The sequence below is a fragment of the Pteronotus mesoamericanus genome, unplaced genomic scaffold, assembly GCF_021234165.1.
Source record: "Pteronotus mesoamericanus isolate MK-2021 breed Mesoamerican mustached bat unplaced genomic scaffold, CSHL_Meso_final contig_657, whole genome shotgun sequence".
Taxonomy (NCBI): domain Eukaryota; kingdom Metazoa; phylum Chordata; class Mammalia; order Chiroptera; family Mormoopidae; genus Pteronotus; species Pteronotus mesoamericanus.
Window position 1 is genome coordinate 5876104 of NW_026555229.1, and position 10065 is coordinate 5886168.

The following is a 10065-nucleotide window of genomic DNA, read 5'->3' on the forward strand; positions in this document are numbered from 1 at the left end:
GCACCCCAGCTCTGAGGCAGAAATGACCAGAACACGCTCATCTTCTTGGGGCCACCTTTACTGTGCCCATAGGCAGCTCCAAGAGGAGGTTAACACGGTAGGGCAAAGAGGTAAAAGAAGGGGTTGAGAAGGGGTCAGGAGTTAGTGCAGCCCTGTGTGGAGTGTAGGGCTCCTGCATCCCTCTGGGGTCTGAGCCTGGAAGGCTCTAGCAGAGTCCAGTGAACACCTCAGTGGAAGCGATACTTTCTGGCCGGCTTGAGGTTGATGTATGTGGACTTCATCTCCTCGGCCTCAGGGTTCCGCACATCTTTGAATCTCTCCCCCTTGGTGCTCACTACCTGGTTGTCGATGTATCGGATCAGCTTCTTGGGGGCCTGTCAGGCAATCAGTGAGTAGCAGAAGCCAGGAGACAGTCCCACCCGCTCCACACCCCTAGCAGCCCCAGCTCTCTCACCTCCCTGGGAGCCATGGGCCGGTGAATCTTCTGGTCCTCTGCGCTATCCACCATCATGTACCTGCCAAAAACTGGCCAGGTGAAGCTCCTGCCACCCTGGGAAAACCCTTTAGGAGCCCAGCCCAGCCCAGACTCACTTCTGTAGGATGAAAGACTTCAGCTCATCTTTTTGGGGGCCTCTGAGGCGCCTGGGCAGGTCCTGCAGAGCGAAAGCCTGGTCTAAACTCTCAGGCACCAGTAAGAGAAGCATATGGCGACAGGCCAGGGGTGGGGGCTTAACCCTAAGGAGGAATGGAGCTGGGCCAACATGGGTGAGGGGGGCATATCAGAGGATACCTGGTTGGGGCCATCCCAGGCTGGAGGCCCCTCCGCCTTCCCCTCTACCAGCATCTGCACAGCTTCTTCCAAGTCGCCCCGAGCTTTGGCCAGCACCCACTGGGCCTGCTCCACTGAACAGGTAGGGAACACCTCCAGGAGGACGTCCACCCCTGGCAGCAACTCCTCCTCAGCACTGGCTGCCTGTGGGCACAAATGTTGACAAAAGGCAGTGCTTCCTCCTTTCCTGCCCCCTAGCTCCCTCATTGGTACCCTCCTCTACCGACCTCATCTTGGGTGTTCCCAGCAGCAGGAGAAGCCCTAGTCTCTTCTTTGAGCTTATCAGGCTGCTGCAGGGGCTTTGGAGAGATGGGCACCTGGCTGTGGACCTCAGAAGTCGGTGGCTGCAGGTTCTCTAATAGAGGTAGAGAGAGTACCAGGTTTGCCAGAGCTTTGGGGCTGGGGGTTATGAGTCATCCAAGTGCCTGATCCGCAGACTCACCTTTGTTCCTAGCACCACTCAACTGCCCTGAGAGCTTCTGCATCATGTCCCCTATTGTACCCCTGAAAAAACAAAGAGGGCAGTAAGAGGAGAGCTCTGCCCAGCCTCCACAGCCAGCTGGCCCCTCTCCTCTTGGCCCTGGGCAGGCCCCACCTTGGGATGTGGGCGAAGCCAGGCACATAGGCCTCCATCATCTCAATGAAGGCCTCCATATCGAAGTTCTCCTCTGATGGGCCCGAGGGGCCCAAATCCTCCAGGACCCCAAGCACATAGGAGAAGATGACCTCATCCAAGCCGCTGCAGGAAGGGAACAAGACAAGCCATGGGTAAAATGTTGCAAACCTCCAGCACTCCCCCCTCGCCCACGGCTCCAGTCCCCAGCTTCATGGGATCCATGAGTCGGACCTCAGGCATTGAGGCTAGAGAATATCCCACCCTCCCTTGGTGCTTTGGTTTTCCATCTGCCCAAAAAGTGTGGCAGAGACAGGATAAGAAGTAAGGCCACACCAGCAAATCATCGTCAGCCCTCCCCATCTCAGGAATAGGACTGTGTTCTCATCCCGTCTTCCCACTGGCCATGGCCCGGAGCCCTGCCAGGCAGCTCCAACTCTGGCCCCAGCGCAGTCTTTCTAGGAGAGCTGCTTCTACCTGAGGTCAGCCTCTGGGAGGTGCGTCTGGACAAAGGCAAGGAGGGCGGCACTGACAATCCTCTCCAGCTCCATGCTCTCTCCACTTCTGAAGAGACACAAGATGTAGGTTTATCAGGCCCTCTCCTGCCTGCCCCTGCCCCCTGGGCCCGGGGTGGCCAGCTCCTCCCCGCTGCCCTGCTGTGAAAACCGTTTGTTGACGTTGCCCAGAGCTTCCAGCTCCCCAGCCCTCCTCTGCTCTCTAAGCAAAGCCACGGCCCCTCCCTGCCCACCTCTCCACCTCCTCTAGCCTGAGACTGTCAGGAGAAAGGCTCCAGAACAGCCGTTCCCCTTGCCACTCCCCCGACCTCTCTCCATCTCCCCACCCCATTCCACAGCAGCAGGCCCAGATCCTCTGGCAAGAAACCAAGGTCTTGGGGTCACATGCCTCCTGGCTCAGGAATCCTACCACTGAGAGGGCCACTTGGCCCCCAAGTCTAACCACAAAGGGCCCTTTGTCCAGCCCCTCCCCAAGGAGCAGGCCTCAGGACCAGGCACAACCCTTCCCCCACACAGAATGGGCCACCCACCTTCTGGCACAAAGGGACTTTTCTGGCTCCAGGGCCTGGATAGAAGGGGCAGTCTTCTACCAGTTTGCTGCCTCACCAGTCCTTGCTCTTCTAGCAGCTTGAGACTAACTACAAAGGACTTTCCATCTTCCTTCCCAAGGCCTGTGGAGCCCTATAAGATCTGGTCTTTGCCTTCCTCTCCAACCTCCCCGCTCCTCCCTCATCGCTCCACTCCCACCCCACCAGGCTCCTTGCTGTTCCTCAAACTTTCCCAGCTTTTCCCTGTCTCCTCCAGACATCCACATGGTTTGTTCTCTCAGCTCCTCCAGGGCTCTGCTCAAATATTGCCTCTTCATCTTCCCTGATTAACTTAGCAAACTAGGTATTCCTCACACGCCCTAATCCATTACCCTGCTTTGTTTTCTATATAGCATTTACTGCAGCTTAATGTTATTTTATGTTTATTTGCTTATTGTCTGTCCTTCTCCATAGGATGTAAGCTCCAAGAAGAAGGAGGTGGGGAGGACTTTGTCTTATTCATTGGTATAACCCTAGTTACAAGAAGAATGCCTGCATTTCGCAGGTGCTCAATAAATACTCGTTGACTTCTCTCGTTCCTGCCTACATGTGCTTGGCTCCCATATCTGTACTTGGGAGTCAGGAATATGTAGATGGTAATGAATGGCTCCAGACCCACAGGTCCACAGGTCAGCTCTCCATCCCACTCACAAGACTCAGAGGCACCTTAAATTCTACCTAGTCCAAACTCACTATACCCTCCCAGTCTGGGTACACTTCCTCTCCGAATATGCACCTCCCATTTCACCAGCTGACACAACCGCTCACTCACTCAGTTGCCAAACCTGAAACTTGGGGATTACCCTGGATTTCGCCCTCTCAACCCCACCTGCTGCACTCAATCAATCACCAAGTCCTGTCCACTCTATTCGCTTATTCGTCTCCATTCTATCCACTTCTTCCCACCTCCAGTCTGGCTTCTGCCCCAATGTCTCTACCAAAATTTCTCAGGCCAAGGTCATGAGTTACTTTTTTAGGTTTTGCTCTAATTAGGTTGAACCATACAAGCTTGCCATCATTGCCCGTTTTTGATTTACAAAATAAAAAAGAAAGAAAAAGGCAATTTCTTACGGTTTCATCTAACAGTTGCCCTTTCAAGCAGCATCAGTGTTAGTTCCTGAGGTATCACAGTCTCCTGTTTCTCTTCCACCTCCCTGGTCATTTCTTCCCAGAGTCCCCTCTCTGCTGCCTTGTAAACGTGGCAGCAAAGCTCAGGCTCAAGCTGCTCCTCCTCTCTCCTCTCTCTGTTCTCTCTCTCTGGAAGCTCTCATCAGCACCCACATCTTTATGGGCCAACTCCCAAAGTCCAGTCCTCTAAGCCCAGTCTCCCCTTCGGCAGCGCACCCAAGTATTTTACTCCTCCAAGGCTAAATGCGTGTCCCCACACGCGGCTGTCCCTGCCACAAGTATGGGAGTTATCTTTCACGCCACCCTACTCCCTCCCTTCCCACATCCAGTCACCAGCCCTGACCGTTTATCTCTCAGCACGTCCACTTCCCAGCGTCTCTACTCCCACTCTGCTCCATTTCTTCTTAACTGCAAGAGTTCCCCCATCTTTCTCCCTCCCCACTACCATCTTTCCCCCAACAGCCCATTCTCCACAAAAATCACAGCTGTGTGACCTTTACAAAAAAAAAAATGTTTTTCCTGCTTAAAATCTGCCAGACTTCCCACTTCCCTTCAGGTAAGTCCAGATTCTTTTTGTGGCCTTTGATTCAGGGCCTTACCCCTGCCTCCCCCTCTAGCCTCACCATGCGCCACGCCCTCCCTGGACCACGCCTGTGCACACCGGCTCGCTTTCAATTCTCCAGCACTCAAGCTCTTTTGTGGCAAGAGCCTCTGCCTAGGCGACCTCCCACCCCCACCCCTTCACTTGTCTAATTCCTTCGGGTCCCAGCTTAAAGTTCCGTACCTCAAAGGATGTTGTCCCTGACCTCCGGAACTCGTTTGGTCCCCTCCTTTTTACACCCTCATTGCAGCCTGCGTTTTCCTCACTTAGCAGCACCTTTCACAGCTGTAATTAACTCGCTATTGGGGCAATGCTAGATGTTTCATGAGGGCAGGGACTGCACACCTGGCTCACTCATCACTGTACACTCATCATCTCATGAGAAGTAGACACTCAATAAACAGTTACTGCCCGCTTTACAGATGAGGAAACTGAAGCTCAGTGGGCTGAATGACTTGCCCGAAGCACCCTGGCCTGACTGTGGTAGTTAAGATTTAATTCCAGGCCGCCTAGCTGAGTGCAGATTCCAGGGTCTACTCTGGGGACAGAAGGACATCAAAATCTCTAAGTGGGTTGAGAAAGGCCTACCATCTACGATCAGTTTCTTGGTCCCCTGAGTGTAACACAGAGTCGCTGTGACAGCACAGGGCCATTTTGGACAGCTTGGCTGAGAAGCCCTGGTCTAGCAGGGGAATGCTCTAGACCTTAGCACAGGCTCGGGGGGTGCGGAGCGGGCAGTACTGCTCTGACCAGGCATACAGGATCCCTTCATGCCGCTCCACCGAGAGGTCCGCCCCCTTCAGAGACCAACATCTACCTTGGGTTAGAGCGAATCATGGCTGCTGTCAGTTGCCTGGCAACCTCTGCTGGGACAAAGGCCCAAGGATGGTGCGTGAAAGCCCAGAGTCAGGGAAGTGTCTGATGCCTCCAGGTTTCTAACCAAGGACTGTCATCCAGGGGGTTGTTATTGGGAGACTCCTCACTGTCCTCAGATAAAATGTCTTCCTCTACTGAGCTTTTTGCACCACCTTGTCTCCCAAGGGAACATCCTCCCTCCTCCTGTTCTTGAGCCCCCCAATCTCTACCCAGCCTTCGAGGCTTGCCACTTCTTTTTTTCACCCTTCTCCATCCCCCTAGCCTTCGTAATTTGTTCCTGCACAGAGGCCTCTCCTAGCATTTCTCCTCCACAGTCCCTGAGTTGGGGCAGTGGCAGCCTGGGCAGCCAGCCTTCTTTAGGGTAAGAACATAATTTCCATAAGGCTCTTCAAATTCCTATGTAGGCCACAGACCCCATTACTTCCTGGCGGCTCTAAACTGAGACTCACTGGTTAATGGCAAAAATGAAATGCAGTTGTGGTAATAATAGTTAGCATTTACCGACTGCTTACAATGTGCCAGGGATTGTTCTGTGCACTTTGCATGTATTAACCTACTGAATCTCCAAAACAACCCTAAAATATAGATACCAATATTATCATATTACCCCATTTTACCCAAAAGGAAATGGGGAACAGATAGGCTAATTAACCTGCCCGTAATTAACCAATGCCACGTAGTGAGTGAATGGTAGAATTACACCCAGGCAATCTGGCTCCAGAACCCTCGCTGTTAACCACTACACTGCACCACCTCTCATGATGTAAATCCTCCTCTGGGGCTGGGCTAGCCCTCTTGCCCACCTCACACTCTTCGCTCCCCACTCACAACCTCTTTCCCTCTGCTTCTCATCCTGCAGGACTCATTTCCTCCCTGCAGCCAACACTGACTGTCCTGTCCTCACTGCCCCCAGCAGGCCAGAGAGCATCCCCAGGACCAGGCACAGGTCTGGACTCTCCACAGGCTCCATACAGCCTCTCTGCACAAACTAAGTGAGCCTGAGGTAATGAGCACCATGCTGTTCCCTTGGGGTGGAGAAGTGCTCAAGGTGGAGGGACAGCAGAAGGTAATGTGGGAGGAGTCCTGGGAAGGAGTGTGGAAGAAGTCCTGTGGCACTCAGAGGGTCTAGGATGGAGGTCTTCACTGCTTCTCCAGCCCCTATGAAGCCTGGCTCCTGGAGCCCAAGTTCCATCACGCTGACTCCGGAGGACATCATTGTCCCCTCATCCCCAAGTCAGGTCTTAAAGGCGCCAAGGACACTGCCGGGCACAAGGGATTCCGGCATCCAAAGTCAGGCGGGAGCACAAACGGATGGAGGGGGCAGCACAGGAAGTGGGGCCGCAATGTTAGCCTACCCCTGAAGCAGGAGCTCCCCAAACAAGCTGGCGGGATACCCTTAAGAGTCCAAAATAGAGGGCCTGGGGGCATGGGGATGCGGTTGCGGCCCTGGCGAGGGGGACGCATGACGAGGGAGGCCTGAGAGAGCAGGGACGTGCCTTGATACAGGCCACGGAGAGAATTAGAAACAGGGGTCCGGGGAGGTACCGTGGGGGAACACCAGGAAAGGTACCCTGGGTCAACTCTCTGCGACTCTCCTAGCCTGGGCCGGGGGCTGCAGGGGAAATCACCTGCTCCGTCGGGCGCCACCGGCAACTTGTCCCGCGCGACGCAGCTCTCCTCCCCCAGCCCCACCAACGAGATCAAAGGCGGGGCCCAGAGCGGTTTGCTTCCAGAAGCGCCGCGGTAGCCATTTTAGAGAAGGGCAGGTGCCCATAAATGGGCGTGTCTTCTGCTCCTATTTTCATTTGTTTCAGGGCTTTGGACGGGGTCCCTCAGCGGCCATTTTTGCTGCGAGTAGGGAGGAGCTGGACGCGAAGGTCCCGCCAGGGGGTGGTGTCGCAGTGTCTGATTGTGTCACCACCTAGTTCCTTGTCATCTGCCGAACACTAAGAACTTTTTGATCCCATCTAGTGTCTTCCCATCCGCCACATTTCTTTGACCCAAAGTCCCCACCCCTCACATCCTATAGCGTTTTCCTATTCTCCCTGTTTCTCCGGTCCCACCGCAGGTCACTGGCTCCCTGGTAGGACATAGTGGCCCCTTCTCCCAGACCTGGTGTTCTTGCCCAAATCCCAGTGTCTCTTCCCCTTCTTGTCCAGTCCAGGGTGAGGCCCTCTCACCCAATCAACTCTTAGGTGCTCACTTCTCCACCGTATCTGTTCGCTTTGCATTCCCTTAACAGGGGTGTCTCCTCAGGATTAGGGTGGGTTAGAGTCTGGGTCTTGGGACGGGAGCCTGGTTTGAATTGGGTGGGGGTGGGGTGGGAGTTGGGGGTGGGAAGAAGGTGCTCCGGATAAGGATTGACCCGAGCCCAAACTCAGGATGGCCTGCCGACCATGCTTACTGCGAGTGCCTTCACCCCCGTGCTGGCAGGGCTTCTCATTTAAGGCAGGACATCTGAATTCCAGGGCCCAGAAAGACCCCAGCTTCCTCTTTCGGTTCCTGCTGCCTCAGCTTCCCGGCGCTACCCTGCGGGGAAGCCCACAGCCATCTGCTCCCACAAACCCCCACAATGGGTCATGAGGGAAAGAGTTCCCTTCAAGGATGAGTTCACCCATCCCCAATCAGCAGTGATGAGTCCCTTTTCAGGGCTAGTCCCCTTGTAGGGTGCTGAGGACCCAGAGACTGCCCCTGCCCTCAGGAGTCACAGTCCAAGGTAGAAAGTCCCTAAGGACTTGAGGCAGTACCAAAATATGGAGAAAAGGGGGATCACCGCTCCCTCTTCCAGTCTTGTTCCTCACTACAGCTCCCACTGCCCACCAGGGCCCCCTAACCTCAAAAAGAGCAAGATGGTGGCTGCTGGAGAGGATGGGGAAGAAAAGGGAGGGGGGAAGGAGGGAGCACATTTGGCATGGCCTGTCCCATAAAAGCACTGCCGCTGCCCGCCTGGCGCTGCCAGGGTTAATGAGGGGTGTGGTAACAGCTTCTTTGAACTCCAGCCAGACAGGCCCTTGGGAAGGGGGTGGCTGCCCCAGCCCCCAGCCCCCGGCCTCTGCCAGCCCTGTAAAGACTGACCATTTCTCCTCTTCCCCAATCCCTTATCTTCCCAGCTATGCAAGCCACCCTCCCCCCTTACCCGCCGCCCCCTCCACCATTGCTCAATACTGATGATGGTTCTTCTCTCCCTACCACACCCATTTCAGGAACTTTCAGGTTTCCTCAGCAGAGCTGTTCCTAGCTCTGGCCCAAGACCCCTGCAGCCATCCTTGACACTGTGCCTTTCTCCCTCCCACATGGACAGTTTCTTGGGTGGCAGTTGGATAGATGGGACTAGATAGCATTATTGGAAAGAATTTCCTGAGTTTTGAGGAAAGGATGATGGGTAAGACCTCTTAGGGGGGGCCCCTTAATTTCCAGCTCAAACCCTGGAGAATGCCAACTCTGCAGCTGGGGGGTCAGGTTATGGGATCAGAGGGCAAAGGGTGGGCTCAGGAGAGGAACAGCCACAGACATGAGGACACATGTGAACTGTAAGGTAGGGGCTCCAGGGAACTCCTATCCTGCTCAGCATTCTGTAGCTGGCTGGGCCGTAAGACCTTTAGTTTCCATTCCCTCAGCTCTCACTTTCTCCCTCCCCAAAATGGGAACAGACTCCACCTGTGCTTTGGGTGCTGCTTAAAGCCACACATCGTGAAAGGAGGTAGGTAGAGTGATGCTTTCTCTCTCCCCATTCCCTCGCATGTGTTTTGTAGCTGGTGGTAGGGAGCCTGTGTCCCCTTGGCTGATGGGAAAAGCTAGAACTCTGCCTATGTTTGAGAAGTTAGGCATAAAGGGCAGATTTCCCAGACATTAAGAGCAGATAGAATGCAGTTGGTAGGTCTCAAAGGCTGGGAGGGACTCAGGGACGGAGGTGAGGAAGGAGACGTTTTGCGGGAGTGCGGGGAAGGGGGTGGGGCGGCAGGAGCAGTGTCCCGACTCTTGCTTGAAGTCAGAGACGGCTCTCTGGGCAATGTGCCTGGCCCTCCCACACCTTCCTCCTTTCTCAGAAGAGCCAGGATGGGGCGGGGGTGGGAGCTGGCTGGGCGGAGTGGAGGCCCTACTTAAGGAACTCCCTGAGAGCATCACTGCAGATCCAGCTCCTGGAGCCAGAGAGGAGGTTCATGGGTAAGTGGCGCCCCCTTTCTCTCAAGCCAGGTGAGGGTAGGGTGGCTCCTGAGCCTGCTGGCTTGCGTTTCCCTCTCCAGGGATAGGCTACAGCTCAGCTTCATGAGTGGGAATAGTACCCAGCCCTCCATTTAACTCTCTAGAAAGTGAAAGTGTGTTTCAGGGAAATCATCCTCTGCCATCTCCTATCTTTTGAGTACTTCAGATGAAGAGATTTTTCAGAGAGCTGGGACTCCTGGGCCCCTATCTCGGGGATCCACATTTTGGGGATCCCCTCTGGCTCAGGAAGCCCCTTAGTCTTTAGCAAGATGCCCTTCTCAGTGTATGTGTTCTCCCAACCTCTCGCTTCTCCAGCTCCACATCTGGTCCCACTGAGAGCACATCTGCGCATGAGATGATGGGACTGACTCAGCAGGACCCACAGGATTCTTGCCACGGCCTTTAGTTCCCCCCTCATATCCTACACCAATTCCTTCTGAAATCTAAAGAACCACCGCCCCTCTCCCTAGCAATGGGGCCTTATTTTCAGCTCCAAGCTAGACCTTCCCTGGGATAGGAGGAATCTTGAGATCCCATGTTCCTTATCTGGCCCATCCTGGAGATGGGGGGAAATTCGTGGAAGAGAGCATGGGAGGGCACCATCAAGGCTGAGAGAACGTCAGCCACCTGGCTCTGAGAACTGAATTCCATAGGCTGTGAGCTCTAGCAAATGCCCTAGGGACTCAGTTCTGGTGCCCGGCTGTGCTACTACT

At 54.7% G+C, this 10065-nt stretch overlaps 1 protein-coding gene across 2 annotated transcripts; it reads right to left on the reverse strand.

The window, feature by feature from the left end:
• Positions 1 to 42: 42 nt before the first annotated feature.
• On the reverse strand, positions 43 to 6884 carry CUEDC2 (CUE domain containing 2). 2 transcript variants are annotated; one of them, XM_054581742.1, is made up of 9 exons: positions 6778 to 6884; positions 1920 to 2006; positions 1425 to 1568; positions 1272 to 1333; positions 1057 to 1184; positions 791 to 973; positions 592 to 653; positions 455 to 515; positions 43 to 374 (listed from the first exon to the last, which is right to left on the reverse strand). In XM_054581742.1, exons 2-9 carry the CDS (start codon positions 1991 to 1993, stop codon positions 228 to 230), a joined length of 861 nt encoding a protein of 286 aa, XP_054437717.1. In that variant the 5' UTR covers positions 1994 to 2006; positions 6778 to 6884; the 3' UTR covers positions 43 to 227. The 2 variants fall into 2 exon arrangements, with proteins under 2 accessions (XP_054437717.1, XP_054437718.1); XM_054581743.1 differs by having other exon boundaries at positions 1920 to 2003; positions 6778 to 6862.
• Between the last annotated feature and the right edge of the window lie 3181 nt (positions 6885 to 10065).